Source organism: Rana temporaria, chromosome 3, assembly GCF_905171775.1.
Source record: "Rana temporaria chromosome 3, aRanTem1.1, whole genome shotgun sequence".
Taxonomy (NCBI): Eukaryota; Metazoa; Chordata; class Amphibia; order Anura; family Ranidae; genus Rana; species Rana temporaria.
In genome coordinates this window covers 138,246,956-138,267,111 of record NC_053491.1, presented here as the reverse complement: position 1 = coordinate 138,267,111, position 20,156 = coordinate 138,246,956, and the positions used below count along the sequence as shown (strand labels likewise).

Genomic DNA, 20,156 nt, shown 5'->3' with positions numbered 1-20,156 from the left:
CGAGTCCGGCATTTGTGTCTATGGACACAAGTGCTGGACTCGGAATCACGCCCGCAAGGTAACCCCCTTGGGAAATCGCTTCCCAAGGGGGTTAGTTGATGCGGGGAGGAGCCGAGACAACCGCCGAGGGACACCAGAAGACCAGGATCGGGGCCACTCTGTGCAAAACGAGCTGCACAGTGGAGGTAAGTATGACAAGTTTGTTATTTTTATTTATTTTTAAACAAACCTTTAGTAACACTTTTTAATAATTAATTGTCAAGTGTATTTCCAAGTTTGCAGCCAAATTTAGATAAAACCTACTTTATATTTGTTACATGTCCCCATTTGCATACCATACAAATAAGTAAAATTGCAGCTTTTTTAGATGCTCTATTTTGGACCAACCAAAAGGAAAAATCCTACTTCGTTCTCTTTGTTTATGAGGGGGTTGAGCAAATGTGTTTGCAATAACTAAGCCTATCAGTAATGTGCAAGCAGATCTTCATTATAAATTCTAACTACATTTTCCCTTTGCTTGTTTCCTTCACATACTGTTGCTTCACATATCAAATGCTTACATTCATTAATAAAAAGGAAATAACAGCAGCCATACAAATAGAAAACATAGTATTACATTTTGCATTTGGCAACCTAAACGAGTAAGTTCCACGTTTTTGTGCATTACATTAGCATTGGAACCCTGCCAACTGCACAGCAGAACATATTGCTGTAATATAGTGCACATTTACATTGTGGTTAGAGACACAGTCCCAGTTTTGTTTTTCCCACCTTTCATCTTTTGTATTTATTCCATATGCTTCCACAATATGCTGTATTATTTTTTATTTCTACAGATATTTGCTTTCATGGATTTGATAGATCTTGCAAGGAGTGCTCAAGTGTGTCGATCTTGGAAGATAATAACACAAAATAGTTCTCTTTGGAATAGTGTAAGTACCGGTACATTTTATTGTTCACGATTCCCAAAATGTATACACCACATATGGCTGTCAAGGTTTTAGTTTATCCAGGTTGCGGTATATCTAGTACTAGTTAGTCATATTTAACTAGACTTGTTCTGTAATGCTGAAGACGTATAATCTCTCAATATCATTTGACATGATAAATGGTGAACATGCTGTTTATCAAGAAACATGTCCAAGTAACTTATTTACTAGCTGCAAGTCTCATGAGTGCTCGTTCAGTAATAATAAAAACATGCATTCACACACAACCACCATATGTCCAAAATTTAAGTTGTAGGCCTTGCCATCTTGTCATGTGCTGCCACATTCTGTAGGTGGCTATATCTTGTCCTTTACTCTGTACTCAGCCAATCCTACATCTGCTTTATTGTAGGATAAGGATTAATGTGGTTGTAAAGGCAGAAGTTTTTTTATCTTGATGCATTCTATACATTAAGATACAGCCCCTCTAATTCTTACCTGAGCCCATCTCTATCCAGCGATGTCGCACAAGAGACTCGGCTGGCCAGGGCTCTCCCTCCTGATTTTCTGGTACTTAGCAGTGGGTGCCATTGGCTCCCGCTGCTGTCACTCAAAGCCAGTGAGCCAATGAGGAGAGAGAGGGGGTGGGGCCAAGCCAAAGCTCTGTGTCTGAATGGACACACAGAGCAGCTGCTCGGCTCGGGTGCCCCTGTAGCAAGCTACTTGCTGTAGGGACACTCAGCCTGAGGGAGGGGCCAGGAGCTCCGGCAAGGGACCCAAGAAGAGGAGGATTTGGGCATAACCTTTTTTAACTATTAAAATTAACTCTTAAAGTGATATTAGAGTCTTTTTTAAGTTTAAAAATAACAAACTAGTCATACTTACCTGCTCTGTGCAGTGGTTTTGCACAGAGCAGGTAAGTATGACTTGTTTGTTATTTTGAAACAAAAAAAACAATACTTTAATATCACTTTAAGAGCAAATTTTAATGGTTAGAGTAATGCCGCGTACACATGATTGGAAATTCCGACAAAAAAAAACGTGGATTTTTTTCCAACGTAATTTTGGCTCAAATTTGTGTTGCATATACACGGTCACACAAAATTCCGACGTCAAGAACGCGGTGACGTAACAACACTACAACGAGCAGAGAAAAATTAAGTTCAATGATTCCGAGCATGCGTCGAATTGATTCTGAGCATGTGTGTTTTTTTTGTGCACCGGAATTGCACACAGACGATCGTAATTTTCCGACAAGAACTTTTCCGGCGGAAAATTTTTGCTGTCAGAAATTCCGACAGAAAAAGTCTGATGGAGCCTAAACAGGGTCAGAATTTCCGACCAAAAGCTCACATCGAACTTTTCTTGTCGGAAATTCCGACCATGTGTACGCAGCATTAGAGTTATGTTAAAACAGTATTAAACCCAAAAATTACAATGCAGCTTACCGATTCTAAGATGTAGCGGCTGCAATAGTTTACTCTTATTAGGCTTGAATTCCTTTATTTTTATCTGGAGATCCACTCATTAAGTCTGTTATCTTGTTAACTTATTTTTTTAGCAGATTATCCTGTCCATACAAAGTAGCGACAAACCATTTAACCACTTCCCGCCCTTAAGGAATTCCTCAGGGTTCAGTGGTTATACTGGGATGATGCCTGCAGTGGTTAAAACATATGGTTCTGGTGAATTAAGTGTTAGGGCAGGTAAAGGTTTAGGGTCAGGGGCCTTAAGGTGTACCCTTTATATTAAACTTGGTAATAACCTGAGAAACTGAATAATAAAATTGTCCATAATACCAAATATGAGTGGGTTAGAGCAGATATTAGGACGTGAGTGCCCCAAGTAATGTGAATGTTAATACTTTTATCTACTTCCTTTTACTGTCTTTTATATAGTTGCGTTTCTACTTGCAAAATCCTTTTCACATTAGTTTGTTGTCTTTCCTTTATCTAGATTGATTTTTCCTCAGTGAGGCACCGTATTAAAGATAGATTTGTGGTGAATATCTTACGCAAGTGCCGCCCTTATGTTATACGTTTAAATCTCCGCAGATGTTCTTCTCTTCTCTGGTCTACATTTAAAGGCATAGGTAAGAAGCAAAAATGATAACAACGTGCCTGAATTGTCAAAATAATTAGTAAAGATAGATGGTGTCTAACCACACATAAAGTTCACTGGACCCTAAAACGTCACTTTTATTATTACAAAATTAAAACCCCCAAAATTGTGAAATAAATAAATGTGTAGTAACTCTTACCAGTGTATGCTGAGAAATATGACCTTGAGAACGGACTGTGAAGTATTTCCTAAAGAAGTAACTACCTCTTGCCAGTCTTGACTCATCTTAAGGGTCCAAACTGTGACTCTGTACTCTCTACCTGAAGAACAATTCTTAATTCAAATCCCAGCACACCCGATAAATCACAAACGAAGCACTAAATACATGGAAAAACCCCAAACCCTAAAACTCAACATGTTTTGCCCTAAATAAAGGGCTTCATTAGGGCTAAAAAAGTGGTGTGAAGTAATAAAATGTGATTTAAACACATTTAATAATGGCGGACACCATTTTCTGACCTTCATTCATAATTGCGCTGAGATTGTCACTATACCATCATCACAAATGTTATGTTCTTAACCATCACATAAGACACAGATTTTGCCAGTCTAGACATAGAAGTACTTCATAGAAAGATGCAACCTCGACTAGGGATACATGCTTGTGCATATTTTTTACAAACCAAAAGAAGGGATATTCAGAAACATATACTACCTGTGTTCTTAAACTATTACAGTTTATTCTTGAACACAACCGTTTTTTGTTTAATTATACTACATACCAACAGGTTGTCAGCACAGCAATGGGATTGTGTGTATGCCTCCATATGCCAAATTATTTTTGGGTTAGTGGGAGAACATGATTGTGTTTATGGATGAAATGCAGGAACACATACTTTTTTGCTTTGGGCAAGGTTCATAGACGACTTGTTCATACTATGGACTGGCAGCATTCCGGGGTTTGTGGAAGTACTTAACTCCAATACTATGTACTTCACCAGAGAAATCCAAAGTGATTTAAATAAAAGATCAGCAGGGGTAAAGGAGGGATCATTTTAAGTACAATTTATTGAAAACCAACATCTACTAACAATTTATTGCATTGGACAAGCCATACCCCCAAATCCCTAAAAAAGGTATCCCAACTGGACAATTTTTGCGTGCAAGCCATAACTGCTCATCATAGTATACGTTTCTGAATAAGAGCAGGACTCTCTTTATAAATTTTAGGATCATGGCTAGGCCAAAAAGGACTTATAACAATCATTTTGCAGGGTCAAGAATGCTCTTTAGTAGGAAACAAAAAGAGAAAAGATGGAGATTTGGTACAGCTGACTGGTACCGACTCGTGAATCCAGAGAGGTTTTTAATATTTAATGTAAAAAGATGGTGGCATAAAGAACTAAAAAAAAAATGTATGTGTGTTTTGTGGAAATGCAGGGATTATAAGCGTTTTAAATAATATCCACAAGATGGCACCTTTGATAGTCAGAGGTGAAATTATATAAATTTTCTCCTAGTGGTGAGTTGTGGTAATCCACAACCCAGTATTTCACTAGTGTATAAGGAAATTGTACTGCAATGCACACGTGTGGGGTGATGACATCATTATGCCGGAGTGTGCGTATGCGCGATAATGCAGACACAAGAACATAACATGCATTATGATTCAATTGAGCTAATCTAAGAGCAATTATAAATAAAGGCCAGCAAATGGCCGCCGCTATTATTATATGAGTTTATTCACTTTACATCATTTGAGGAAAAGCTAAGCGTTTAATTATTGTGAAACATGTAGAGTTTTGGGCTTTTTCATTTATTTAGTGCTTTGTTTGTGTTTTGTTGGGGTGTACTGAGATTTGAATTTAGAAAGTTTTTTAGCTTCAGTACAGAGTTACAATTTGGACCGTTAAGATGAGTCAAGATTAGTTGGAGGTAGTTACCTCTTTAGGAAATACTTTGGAGTCCAGTGTCAACTTCGTATTTTCCAGCATACACCTATAGGAGCTACTACACAATAATTTATGTCACCATATTTTTGTATTTCTTTTTTTTTATTTCGTTATAATAAAAGTGAAGTTTTAGGGCCCGGTTGGCTTCATGAGCATGTGAGACACATGCACATAGCTCTTGCACCATAATCTCCATTTCAAGGCAGGCATATCTTTTCCACATAGAAGTAATTATACTGACTTTGTTATTAAACCAAAAAGTTAACTGCTGAAGGTATAAAGTCCAGTTTTATTGAGGCCATATTCTGAAAACACAAAGGTATGTCACTTCTGGTTCAACCTTACTGCTACCTTATAATTTAACTATGATGGGTGATGCTCTTATTGTGTTTCTTGCTAGTTGCACTTTGCCATTGCTCAGTTGGTAATTTTTTTTGATGCAAACTGATTTGTCATTTAAATCTTCCTTATGTTACCAATTGCCATGTATACGAAACGCATTGCATCTCTCATATGCTTTTGTCAACCATTCCCTAAAACTCCAATAAAAAAATGATTGAACAAGTAAAAAAAAAGTATATTTTAATATGTAAAAATGCGCTATAAAGTGTGCCCTAATACTTAATTTGCAAAGTGTGCCTCAATAAGCATGAAACTGGTATACTTTATTGTGGATGATTTATTGCATGATTACAAAGTACAAAATCCTATATACACTTCTCAGTGCCATATATACATTCATTATAATGAAGTGCATTTTCTTTAAATAATACTAGGTTTGTATTTTACCAAAATTTCAAAAAAATTGTTGTTGTTATTACACATATAATTATTGTGCTTCACTTAAAGGCCTTTGGAAAATGTCACAATTGTGATTTGTGGAAATCATATTGCAAACATCTATAAAGGTATTAAAAAGTACACATGGTACACAAATCAGTGTTTGATTGTCAGGAACTGTTAATAGTAGGAGATAGTGACTTGTGTCCTTTTTCTTGATTGTACTTATTAGACTGGCTAACACTTTGAAGTTTAGTCAATACAATTTGTGCTAAAATTAACCTTTATATGGATTTTTATGCATTCTCACCTTGATAAACCTTTGAAAATTACCATTACCTGAAAAATTACAATTACCTGAAAAAAAACATGACATGTTCACAATGTTAGTGACCAGCACTGATCATTAGGGTGATATCTATATAGTTGCACAGTTTATGCCTATGTTTTTATGGCTTTGACAGATCAATGGTCTTCCAATATCACTTCCTGAACAAATATTACCTTTGAACCCAGTTTAGCAGAACTCATGGGAAACTGTCACATGGTTGCATCCTCACTAGCCCACACAGCAGCAGCCCGCAAGCTGTGCATACACAAAGGAGCAGGGATGTGCTTGATGTAATTGACCTAATATGGCCACAAATCTATATTTGGTCAATGTATTTGGCGTAATATGGCCATGTGACCATATTAGGTCAATAACATCATGGGCATCCCTACCTCTTTGTGTTCTTGCAGCTGCAGGGTGGGGAATGCCCGGTCAAAACTGATTGGGCTAGTGGAGACTCAAAACATGTGAGGGCTTCCCATAGGTTCTGCCAAGCTGGGTTTGAAACAAGTTTAGACTAAACCCATGTAATTCCTACTCCTGAAGATAAATAGCATTACTCAATTACCTGCATACTCACCTAAGGGTGGCTATAAATGACTTGTTTCTGCCCCAATTCAATGTAATGCATGGTTAAGGACTGGAGCATTAAGGGCTAAGTAATAAGAAGTATTTCCGCTCAGTGTTGCTCATGGAGATTTTCAAACACGTGAAATGTTTGTGCAATAAAACTGATTCTTCTTTCTCTCTGTGAGAGGAGAGAAGGAAAGTGTTGACTGCAGCACCTGTGTCTATCAGATATGTTCAGGAACAAACCGTGGTGGATCCTGGCACAATAGAGCATCACTGTTCCTGGGGAGACATTAGCCCATCTTTTGCTGCCATTATTTATATGGGCTATAGCCAGGCATGGCACGGCACGTTTTCCCAATAAACTTGATGATGTTACTATTCATACATTGACGGCTAAACCCATAGAGCTACTGTTACACTCACGTTGCCCTCTGAATATGATTCGGGATTGCTATTCAGAGGGAATTTGACAGGTGACGGGGAAGCGTTATGTCGTCTCCTTACCATCTATATTAACCCCTGAACCCTTGCACGTGAGTTACGTTTAGCGGTACTGCCCGCCAAATGAGACAGTGGAAATATTTTTTGCGGAACCACGATATAAAGAATCATGATCGCTGCAAATTAACACCATTCCTCCACTGCTATTGCATCTTAGAGGGGAGCAGTGCATGGCATTAAAATTGCAGTTCAATCACAAGTGTAAATGAGTCCTAACTCTTTCTTACAGTCTTCATTGGTTTATTCAGTGCAGGAAAGGTTTTTTTTTCTTTAAATAATAAAATACTGTAAATGTTGATGGAAACCTAAAATACATTATATATAATGCTTTACTTTTACTCTGCAGTGGATTGAGAAATTTTGGCCTGTGAGGCAAATACAACAAACTTGCCTTTTTTATTGTATGGACAGCTTCTCCTGTGTGTTGAAGAAAGTTCAATACACAATGGAGTGTATTTAAAAAAAAATTTGCAGAGCTTATTCATCCTGCAAAACTACATATACATTAGTTCTGTGTGAATGCCGGCAAAATGTATTTTTAATATGCGATTTTCTCCCCAGCTCAGATGTTATTCATTCATTAGAATAGCATACATCCGGAAAATACTGCATTACGGCCACTAGATAGAATTGATAATTAGAGTAAAAATATATATTTCCTCTCATCCTAAGCTGCATTGATTTTGCCAGCATTTGCACAGAACTAATCTACATGCACATTTGCAATACAAATAGCTCTGCAAATAAAAAAAAAATGCATCCCAAAGTGTGCTGCAGTGATTGGAGGATGTAGTAAAAGGTGGGTGTTGTTTTTAAGAACATGGTTTATTAAATAACACCTTCTCAATATATGTATTAAAACAGTTGGGTGTATGGGCTGAATTGTAAACTATAAAGTACTTTATAAAGTAAACTGCTGTTCTGTAAAAAATGAACTTGCCTAAATAAAAAATAAAAAATAACCCTTATCATTCAGCTTTCTTTAACAAATACCAACAGATTTCACAATTTTGCATCCTGCTAGCATATACTTCCTTTGCAACGCTCTGCATTAGGTCATATAACTTCTCAGGGATGCAAATGACGTAGATGCTGGAAGATCGCAGATATAATCAGGGAGTAGAGATATATATAATCCCAGCATCTGTCTCCCACTCTGGATCCTGCTTTGTTAGAGGTCTGAGGGGGAAAATCACCATTCGGGGATACCAGCACAAAATATATTATTACAGACAAGAAGAGAGATGCCCCCAGTCCAGTCCTCCTGTACTTCCACTTTTGGCTCGGGTAGATTTATTTATGGCTTTGTTGATCTAGTTACAAATAGGAATGACATTAGGGTTCATGATTACCATGGGGTCAAGGCAAATATTCCTAGCAAATGTATGTTCAGATTCACTTTTTTTTTAAAACCATAATGCACGGCATGGCTTTTCAACCATTGCCAGCAGACTTAGAAGGGCAAAAAAGCCTGCTTAAGCCAGCATCCCCACTATAAAAAAAACTGTCCTATACATAGTGGGCTTTTCTATTAGGAATAATATTTTGGGGTTTTCATTTCTTTTGTGGGATCTTTTTTATATGTTGAACTGACCTTTTTTAAGTTTGGGGTGCCTAAAGTGGAGCATTTACTTGCTCTTGACCACCTGTACCTGGAGCTGCATTTTGTTTGCAATGCACTGCTTTAACATGTAATAAAAAAGTGTAAAATGAGTGTGCACTCTAACAACCTCACATTACATCAGTCTCATTAACCCCCCTATTTCTATAGATAATATAGAAGTTAGGTATACACCAGTTAGGCCTATTATCCCTAATTAAAACTATCCTGCTAGTGGTCAATGTCACATTGTTGTATCCCCTGCAGTATCCTAATTTTTGTAGTAAAGACCCAGCTGCTGTTCCTTGTCGCAAATAAATTCAGGCCTAGCCTTGCTAATTAAATTTGTCCTGGTTCTGGCCATTTTTTCTACTGATATATAATCTGCTGTCTCATAACTCTTGTAGGAAAACCCCCTACCAATACTCTTTGTCTCTAGTACATTTCAGCCAATTCTTCCTTATTAAAAGTATCCTGCAGATGGTAGGACACTTAATAAAAATGGACAAAAGTTAACAAGATTTCCCCCTTTGGACTTAAAAGATTTGAATTCAACACATTTTGAGCAGGATTTGCCAAACCCTGGAAAATGTGCCCATCACTAGTTACAAAATGGAGTCTGTACTCTAATATAAGCAAACAGCACATAGCTTAAAATGTAAATCAATGGCTAATTTTAAATATTGTTATGGATGCCAGGAGGAAAATCACTATACACTTAGAATAGACGTCTCAATATTTAAAATTGTTCACGATATCATATTCATATGATTATAGCAAAATACTTCATGACGTGTTACATCTTGTACACAATCTGGTGTAACCTCTGCAGTACACTGGGCATTTTGTTGTATGTACTTGCAGATTGGAGTAATGCCGCGTACACACGATCGGAAATTCCGACAAGAAAACCGTGGATTTTTTGCTGACGGAATTTTGGCCCAAACTTGTGTTGCATACACACGGTCACACAAAATTCCCACCGTCAAGAACGTGGTGACGTACAACACTACGACGAGCCGAGAAAATGTAAGTTCACTGACTCCGAGCATGCGTCAAATCGATTCCGTGCATGCGTGTTTTTTTGCGCGTCGAATTTCATACAGACGATCGGAATTTTCGACTAGAACCAGCTCTCAAATTTTTCTTGGCGGAAATTGCAAAAGAAAAATTCCGATGGAGCCTACACAAGGTTGGAATTTTCAACCAAAAGCTCACATCGGCCTTTTCTTGGCGGAATTTCCGATCGTGTGTACGCGGCATAAGAGTTATACATTTAGGTATTCTGTTTTAGATGTGATACACCAACCCATTGTCATTGAAAATATAGCAACTGAGAATTAGTTATGTTCAAAAAAGCCTGCTTGCTTCATCATATCAGAAACTCAAGCCCAGTTCCATAATATTTAATTTTTTTAAGATGGCATATATAATTATCTCCTATTTCTGAAGTATTGAAAAGGACAATTCACTGTTTTTCCAATTTCACTATTTGATCTACTTATAAAAGCTTGAAGAGCTAGTTCAACCTTTACATCCACTGGTTCGTCACTTAGATTCCACTATATTTTTTACTATTCTTGACATATTTTATTACAACTTTGCTATTTTTTTTTTACAAGATTATAACTGCAGTGTTCTAAATAGCTTGAAATACATTCATCTCTTTTTTTTCCTTTGTATAATGTTGCCAATTGTTTCCAGCCTGCAATTTTTGTTTTCAACACCCAATCGCACTCTTCATTTGCCAGTCTGTAGATCATTGTAAATTGAAGCAAAAAGTTGTAAACCTGGTCCAGTTTGCAACATCTTTATAAACAAGCCCCTGTGTTTAAATTCAAACCAAAATATGAGATCGATTTAGGAATCATCCAGTTTTATCCAACCATGCCCCATTTGGGCAATCTCCATTTTCGCGTTTTCCTAGTTTTTTTGACCAATTCCAGACAGTTCAAATGTGTGTAAATCTATGTTAGATGCCAAAAAAATGAATTCTGTACAACACTGGTCCAATATTTTAATGACATTGTATAGAAATCATTCTGTTAAAAAAAAAGGAATGGTTCTTAACATAAATGTAGCCAGTGATTTAATTAAGCACTGTTAGTAGGACACCCCGTTTTGCTGAAGAATCACTTTGTTTTGAGTTCATTTTAGCACCTTCAGTTTGCTCCCGTTCATCATCATCAACTCCAATATGTACTTGGTGTTTATCATTAGGGCATTCTTCATAATAACTCCTGACATACTTCCCAACAAACCATCCCTTGTACTCTTCTGGGGCCTTGCATTCCAAACCATTGTAGTTAACATTGTGGTGGTGCCTTAACCAATAGAACAAGTAATGAATGTGGTAGTCACACTTCCAGGGGTTGTCTCTAAGCCACATCTTTTTCAAAAAATACAGATCTTCCAGGACTCCATACTGGAAGTTAGAAAGGTTATTTTCTGATAGATCCAATTCTTGGAGATTCATGAGGCCAGAAAATGCAGCTGCCAAAATATAAGCACAGAGCAGTATAATTATAAATTGCAATCCATTGAATGTTACATTTGACATGTTACATTCTACAAAGAATGTTGTAGACCTGGCTTAAACTTGACTATTTCTTTGGCCATTGATTTAATACTCAACTTGGTCCTGCCTGTCCGCTGTGGCCAGTGAAGCAATCATTAGGGCTGCCGTTAGGGAGCTGACCTGCAAACCCAGCCACACCATTGGGTGCTTTACTGAATGCCAGGCATTTCCAGAATCTTCACTTTGAGAAGAACCTACCTGCACCTGATGGTTAGATGGAGGATGCAGGGGTGCACTAATGATAAAAGCTATTTGATGCTGAGAGATTTAACTACTAGTTGAACATTATCTTATTAGCATCTCATTTATTTTAGTGTGCTTTAGATGAACTGACGCTAAGAAGCAGTGAAAGAGACACTGTCACCTTGCAAATTCAGGGAAAAATTTATGTGCAAGGTGGCTCCAATGACCCACCGATACCCAGCCTGCCTGCACTCGCCCATTACATTTTTTTGCAGTACTTCGAAGTATCGAGAAGCACGTCACCTTCTTCCATGTGACTGTGCTTAGGTCTAGGCCTGAACACTGTCACATGACTGAGGATGGTGTGTCGCTGCTCCTCCTACTCTCTGGCAGCAACTGACACTGGGGATTTTAATGGTGGCTGCAATGGAGGAAGCAGCAGTGGGGGAGTGCTAAAAAAGGAAGTATAATACCTTGCCTAAATGTCTCTTGAAATTTCTCAGTGTAAAAGAGTTTATTACCAGTGTAGCCGTAATCTAAATCTGTGGTATAACACATACAACTTTCTTTTGTATGAACTGATCGCTTCATTTTTGAGTTTTGTTTCATCTCACAGTGATTTAGGTTACAGATTTTCTTACCTGCATCTATGGATTCCATTCCATTATTGCTTAGGTTTAATATCTCCAAGTTTGGAACATCTACAAACTCTTTTGATTGTAGTCGTTTGATTTTATTGCTGGAAAGATCTAGCTTTATGATGTCTGAAGAAATGTCATCTGGGACTTGCTGTAATTCTGAAAGAATAAAAATCATCATTGCTTGTGGTTTTATATTGTTGCTTTTATACAGTCGTTACCTTTGTGTTTAATTTGGCTATAGGAAAAAGTGCTTTCTGTGTTTTCTCAGAATGTAAATGATTAATGTTCTCTTGTATAAATTGGATATGTGACTGATATTAATATTAGTGAGCTTTAAATTATCATCTTTTTATCACCCTTTTAGCATTTTTTATCACCTTTTTAGCATTTTATGTGTATTGACTATGGACAATTTGGTATGACTGTTTTGTTAATTAAAAAAATCAACCTTTTGGAAATGTTTTAGTTCATGTAGTAAGATGAAGCCAGTGTATTAACATACCTTGCATCTTTGCCCTCTATACCTTTTTGAGCTCTTTTTGAAAGTAGAAAGTCTTTTCCCCCAAACATTTAGTATTAATATACCAACCTTAGCTCACTTTCCTCCCCTCTAAAGAACACAATAAACATTTATTTTACCTTATTTTACTGTGATATTTGGCAGACAGCAGAGTTTATTATAGCCTTTGTGGATTTTGCAACATTTCTGAAAAATGTCTGCATTAGTGGAAAAATTATTCCCTTTCCTCTATGGCACTGTTTCTCAACCAGGATTCCGTAGAACCCTAGGGTTCCCCCTGAGCTTGCTAGTTGTTCCTTGAGCAATAAGCTTCATCTGACTTTCAGATTGACACCAATGATCTTGTTTTATCTATCTGTAGGGGGCATTCTTCCTAAGAAACACAAGTGTAAGGACCATTTTTTTACGTGACCCTCATCACTTGAGCTGTAGATATAGTAATTACTAGCAGGGGTTCCCTGAGAACAGAAAGTTATGGTGGTTGTAAAATCACAGTTTTTTTTTTTACCTTCTATGCATGAAAAGCCTTCTGTGTGCAGCAGCTCCCCCTCCCCCCCAGTCCCCTATAACTTACCTGAGCCCCCTCTCAAACCAGTGATGTCCTAAAGAACCTTGACTCTCTGGAGACTCGCACTCCTGATTGGCTTTTGGCTGTAGTGGGAGCTGTTGGCTCCTCCTGCTGCCAATCACGACCAGTGACACAATCAGGAGACAGAGGGGGTGAGCTGAGCTGTGGCTCTGTGTGTGAATAGACACACAGAGACGTGGTTTGAGATTTGCGGCTGCTTGGGTGCTCCAGAGTACGCCACTTGCTCTGGGGGCACCCAGGAGGAGGGAGGGGCCAGGAGTGCTGGTGTGGGACCCGAGAAGAGGAGGATCCCAGCTGCTTTGTGAACAATCATTGCACAGGTAAGTATAACATGTTTGTTATTTTATTGTAAAAAAAACAAAGGTTTAGTAACACTTTAAAAAGTTTGCTCCATAAAAAAAGAGCAACATGTTCACTGTGACTGTTTATTATCACCATCCAAGCTGAATCGAAATATCACAGTGCTTTTGTCAGGTCGCTTGAGGCCAGGTGACAGTGTAATGACGCCGCCATTACTTACACTTAGAACGGGCGCAGCTGCATCTTGTCGTGGCAGCTGCGTTCCGTTCTGGGCACCGTGAGCGTCACTTCCAGTGCGCGGCCTGTGCGTTCCACTCTGGAACGCGAAAGTGCGACCGCGTTAGTCACGGCTCCTCCCCCTCCTACCCGGCACTCTATTTGAACGCCCAGGACAGACAGCTAGGCGTTCCTCTATTTTGTTAGGACGCCAGCTGTCATCTGCGAATCCGCAGCCACCACCACAACTGGCACTCCTCTACAGGCCATCCCTCCACAGCCAGCAACCTGCTACAGGCCATCCCTGATCTGGACCACCAGGACCTCCAGCACCGTCAGTCAGCCACCACCTGAACCGCAAGTACACAGCCTGGCTAACCTGCCTAGTAGTCCTTGAATGCCTAAGAACTGTGCTATCAATACCAAGTAATGTGGAAACCTCACATGCCTGCTCAGTAGTTTCCACATGCCTGTGATCTGTGCTGGAAATCTTTCATGCCTGCTGACTAGTTCTCACATACCTCTGATCTGTGCTATTCTTACCAAGTGTTTCAGGAAGCCTTTCATGCACGCTCATAGCCCTTACTAGCCTTGTGAAGCTTATGAAGGAATAAGTGTCAATCACTCCTCTGAGGCTGTGATGACTGAACCCTAACTCTCTACACTGATTGAGAGTGAAACCTGGGTTCAAACCTGAGAAGCCTCCGCAGTTGTGATCCACACATTTAGAACCCAGATAGGCGTGTCGTGACAAACCGATGCACACCGTTGGAGTCAGGAGTGCAACACTAAGGTAGTGGAACCTATGACTGACTGCTGCGGATGGAACTCTGGGAGGTTCAGGAAGGCAGGTCCACTGGAGCACCAACACAGATCTCACTGGGAGCTAGAGCATAGATTCCCCAGGGTGCGAAGTCTAAGAGCCAGCAGGTTTCACCAGAGCCTCTAGTGGTGAGGATGGACTGTGCTGCAACTGGCTCCAGGTCGCGGTCCCCAGGGTCTCCCAGCTCACGCTCACGGTAGGCTGCAAGAGAGAAAGAAAGGAAGCAGCAGACTGCAACAACAAAGGATAGTCAGGAGATAGCCAAAGGTTGGGGTAACCAGAAGGTAAGGATAGTCAAGAACAAGCCAAGATCGGTAACTAGAACAAGTCGCACACAAAAGCCAAACGCACACTATTGATCAGCACGACTGGCTTGCAATGCACAGGTTAACATAGAGTTTCCTGATAGGGCCTTTGAATGGGGCCATGCTTTGAGGAGAGATTACTTAAGCAGTAAGGTGAGAGCTGACAGACAAACATTACTCCATATCCATGACAGCTTTCTACAGGATTGGCAGTGACTAGTAGATCTCTATTCAGTTTATCAACTGAGATCGACATATTCATGACCAAGTCATATATATATATATATATATATATATATATATATATATATATATATATATGACTTTTTAATATTTTTTAAGACAAATTAAAAATGAGAACAGAGACCGTTAAAGCCACCATTGGTGGTCCTAAAATAATATTAGTGGAAAAGACATCCTTGTTGTATTAAAGCAGATTGTTTTTATGTTTTTTTTTTGTAATACAGAGTTCCATATGTTGTTGTTAATTTGCATTGCCTCCAGCTGTTAAAAGTGTATTTATGTAGTATCTCCAGCTTCCATCTGTCATCTAAAGGAAGGGGATGATGAGTCTTTTGGGCAACATGCTGTGTGATCACTCAGTGCTCCCACCGCAGCTCAGCAATACTTTGGACATTATTCTGTAATGCTGAAATCAACCTAGGAGTTTGGATATTGTACAATGAGCAAGTAATTTTCCCTTGCATTTACAATCTTTTCAAAATGTAATTCTGTTTACTTTGGTTGAGGGCCCCCATATGGCTGACCCCTGTTCTGAGGTACATTCAAACCAAATTCTTGGAGAATTCCAGTGAAGTACAGGGGCATTCAATGTGAGCGTGGAATAGACGGTAAAATTAGAATGGACGTATTCAATGGCATAAACAGATATATTTAGAGTTATTAAAAGGTAGTGGGCTCAATTCAATAAGAAATAAATACAGCTTGAAATTTTGCTTGAAAATAACTCATGCAGTAATATTTCAGGAGCAGGCAATCCCCTAAACACGCGTTAACAACTGCATGCATTCGGTATTTATCTTTTTTTCCACCTTATTTTACCGCAGACTGGACCTTTGGCTGCAGCGGAAAGTGAAACATTTAGCAGTGTTCTACCACTGTTAAATGCGACAGTTTCAGCTAAAAGATGCTGGTTGTTAGGGAGCCAGCACCCACCAGTGTCCTAACAATCAGTGACTCATCCCTACCCTGTTTATTCAGCTGTCAGCTGGGGATTCCTGGCTGACAAGTAAATGTAAACAAAGGGTCCAGGACAATTGATGTGAGGGTTCCTCCACAATCCATACCAGGCCCTTTGGGTCTGGTGTAATTTTTAAGGGACACCCAACACCAGGCCGAAGGCTTTTCGGAATCTGGAAGCCTCCTTTAACAACCGAGTGACCCCACTTTTTTGTTTACTTTAGGACACAGAGATGTCATTCTCCACAAGGGTTAAGCCTCATACACACGATGAATGAATGAATGAATGAAAAACGTATAAAGCGCGGCACATGCAAACTGAATCAACTCTGGGCGCTAGTTGTTCGTGTCTCAATGACATCAAAAGAGCAGAGTTTTAATCTGTCTTCTGAAAGTCAGGTGGTTTTCCTCCAACCGAATGCTGGTTGGTAAAGCATTCCATAGTCTAGGACCTTGAAAAGCAAACCTTCTTTCTCCTTTGGACTTGTATTTGGTTTTTGGCACCTTGACCAGATTTTGGTCGGTGGATCGCAGAACGCGATTGGAATTGTGGGGTTCTAACTTGTCGCAAAGATATTGCGGAGCCTTCCCATGGATGCACTTATGTGTCAGACAGAGTGCTTTAAATGCAATTCTGTCTTTTACTGGCAACCAGTGAAGGGTTCTCAACGAAGGTGAGATTGATTCCCATGTTTTTTTCCCAGTCACAAGTCTGGCGGCCGTATTCTGAACGACTTGCAGACGAGCGATTTGGTACTTTGGGAGTCCGAGGTAAAGGGCATTTGCATAGTCCAGTCTGGAATTTACGATTGTTCCCACCACGACTGCTACATCTTCTTTGGGGATAAATGGAATAAGTCTGCGTAGTAGGCGCAACAGATGGTGCGATCCGCTGACTACTGACCCTATTTGTGCGTCCATTGTCATGAAGGCGTCGAAAATGACTCCTAGGCCGGGTACACACGGACAAACATGTATGGTGAAAGCGGTCCGTCGGACCGTTTTCACCATACATGTCTGCCAGAGGGCTTCTGTACGATGGTTGTACACACCATCGTACAGAAGTCCGCGCGTAAACAATACGCGGGGCGTGTCCGCGGTGTCGCCGCGTCGATGACGCGGTGTCGCCGCGACAATGACGCGGCGACGTGGGCGGCCCGCCTTTAAAATGCTTCCACGCATGCGTCGAAGTCATTCGACGCATGCGAGGGACGGCGGGCGCCTGGACATGTACGGTAGGTCTGTACTGACGACCGTACATGTCCGAGCGGGCTGAATTCCAGCGGGCTGTTTTAAAACAAGTCCAGGAATATTTGCCCGCTGGGAAAAGGCCCGGCGGGCAAATGTTTGCTGGAATTCGGCCCGCTCGCGCCCACACACGACCAAACATGTCTGCTGAAACTGGCCTGCGGGCCAGTTTCAGCAGACATGTTTGCTCGTGAGTATGGGGCCTTAGACTTTTGACTTTGGAGCTAGGGGTGATGATTTGGCCCAGAATGGGCGGCGGTGTCCAGGTTGTTGCCAGTTGACTCTTTCGACTGGCATGAAACAGGAGAAGTTCTGTTTTGGAACTGTTAAGTTTAAGATAACTCTTAGTCATCCAGTTTTCTATTGAAGAGAGACATTTCTCTAAACTGAGATGATGATCCTTTTTGTTGCAGATGCGAAAATACAGTTGCGTATCGTCTGCATAAGAGTGATAGAGTAGTTCTTGGCTACTGATAATATCAAAGAGAGGGCGAAGATAGATGTTGAACAGCACCGGTGACAGGGGGGATCCTTGGGGGACTCCACATGACACCGTGCGTTTTTCTGACGTGAAAGATCCCAGTTTCACTGTTTGTGATCGGTTTTCAAGAAAGGAGGAAAACCATGGTAAATCACCTTCTGTGACTCTGGCTACCTCGGCCAGTCGCATCAGTAACATTTTGTGGTCTACTGTGTCAAAGGCTGCGCTTAGGTCCAGCAGAACAAGGAGACAGGATTCTCCTTCGTCTGCGGCCTCGAGGGCATCGTCCCATATTTTGAGTAAGGCCGTTTCTGTCCCATGTCTGGGACGAAAACCTGATTGAAATCGATCAAGCAGATTGTGGGTATCTAGATGCTGTTGCAGCTGTTGTACCACTATTTTCTCCATTATCAGACTTCCATTGGACAAATCCGTGGATTTTTGTCCGAAGGGGCATTGGCCGTGAACATTCACAAAACAAAGTGTTTTTTCTGCTCTTTAGCGACACCCTTTGGGCAAGTTCTGCTAATGTTGTCTTATGGTTAGCATTGGTTCGGACCATGCGTGTTTTGTAATTTGAATTTTAGTCCAATGGATTTGTGTACACACAATCGGATGATCCAACAGAACACATTTGTTGTCGGACAATTTGAGACCATGCACAGCCAACATTTGTTGTCGGAAATTCCGACAACAATTGTCCGATGGAGCTTACAGACGGTCGGATTATCCGACAAAACACGTCCATCGAATTGTTGTCGGAATATCCGATCGTGTGTACGGGCCTTTAACAATGGGAATCGGACATGTCTCAGCAGGCGGTGGAATTTCTTTCCTTTGGGAAGGTTGGCGAATGTCAATTATTATGATTGAAATGGACCTGCATCGCTGGATGATGTGATTGATGATGGATGTACATTCTGGGACATAATTTTTTATTTGATAAAGGACTTGTCAAACATTTGGGTGTTTTTATTTATAGGGGGTATATATATATATATATATATATATATATATATATATATATTCTATATATTTGAGATTGCGTATGGGGTACTACCCCTTAATCATTCACATGGTGTGGTATCTGGGGACCCCCTTATAGCAGATCTCCACAACCACTAGGCCAGGGTTGTGGAGAAGAGGACCTTGTCTTCATGGGGGCTCCCCCCCGTCAAGGTACCTTTCCCATGTTGGGAGTATGTGGCCTGGTAAAGTTTGAGGTGCCCCCCCCCTTCTTGGCTTGCCAAGCTGCATGCTTGGATAAGGGTCTTGTGGAGTTTGGGGGACCTCGTTGCATTTTTCTTGAATTCCTACCAGACCAGAAGGATTGTGAGGGATGCCCAACATGTTTTTTTTTTGTTTTAAACACTGTTCTGGCTCCTTTTTGTACATTCACCTGTCGGCCAGGAATTCCCAGTTGACAGCTGAAAGAGCAAGACATGGATGAATCATTGGCTGTTAGAGCACTGGCAGGTGCTTGCTCCTTAACAACCAGCATCTCTGAGCTGAAACTGTTGCATTTAGTAGTGGTAGGAATACTGCTTCTAAATGTTTCAACTCTTAATTTATACATTCAGTCAAACATGGCCCTGTCCCAACATTTTTTAAGACGTGTTGCTGCCATCAATTTTAAAATTATCTCATCTTTTTTCTGCAATTTTTTTTTTTTCAGTTTAAACATTTGATATGTTTTCTATTTTTTATTGTGCATAAAATGTGTTTATGAGATTGGCAAATCATATTATTCTGTTTTATGTAGACTTTACAGAGCATCTCAACTTTTTTGGAATTGGGGGTTGCATACATGTCCACGCTGCACCCAACATACAGTGCCTTGAAAAAGTATTCATACCCCTTGAAATTTTCCACTTTTTGCCATGTTACAACCAAAATCATAAATTATTTTTTGGGGGATTTTATGTGATAGACCAACACAAAGTGGCATATAATTGTGAAGTGGAAAAAAAATAATAAATGGTTTTCAATTTTTTTTTTTTATAAATATCTGAAAAGTGTGCCGTGCATTTGTGTTCAGCCACCTTTTACTCTGATACCCCTAACTAAAATCTAGCAGAACCTATTTCCTTCAGAAGTCACCTAATTAGTAAATGGAGTCCGCCTGTTTGTAATTTACAGCTGTTCTGTGAAGCCCTCATAGGTTTGTTAGAGAACCTTGATGAACAAACCGCATCATGAAGGCCAAGGAACACACCAGACAGGTCAGGGATAAAGTTGTGGAGAAGTTTAAAGCAGGGTTAGGTTATAAAAAGATATCCCAAGCTATAAACATCTAATGGAGCACTGTTCAATCCATCATCTGAGCTGTTCTTCAGCAGGGAAGC

The 20,156-nt window shown here is 40.0% G+C and overlaps 2 protein-coding genes across 2 annotated transcripts in view; one reads left to right on the top strand and one right to left on the bottom strand.

The window, feature by feature from the left end:
* The window catches only part of FBXL13 (F-box and leucine rich repeat protein 13), a 227,913-nt gene that overhangs the window by 72,441 nt on the left and 135,316 nt on the right, over positions 1-20,156 (top strand). Inside the window, exons 8-9 of the mRNA XM_040343479.1 lie at positions 837-932; positions 2,886-3,021. Of these exons, the coding sequence (XP_040199413.1) occupies positions 837-932; positions 2,886-3,021 (232 nt within the window). The remainder of the gene's footprint in view (positions 1-836; positions 933-2,885; positions 3,022-20,156) is intronic.
* The window catches only part of LRRC17 (leucine rich repeat containing 17), a 45,871-nt gene continuing 36,508 nt past the window's right edge, over positions 10,794-20,156 (bottom strand). Inside the window, exons 3-4 of the mRNA XM_040343481.1 lie at positions 12,130-12,285; positions 10,794-11,220 (exon numbers count right to left, since the gene is read on the bottom strand). Of these exons, the coding sequence (XP_040199415.1) occupies positions 10,817-11,220; positions 12,130-12,285 (560 nt within the window). The 3' untranslated portion in view covers positions 10,794-10,816. The remainder of the gene's footprint in view (positions 11,221-12,129; positions 12,286-20,156) is intronic.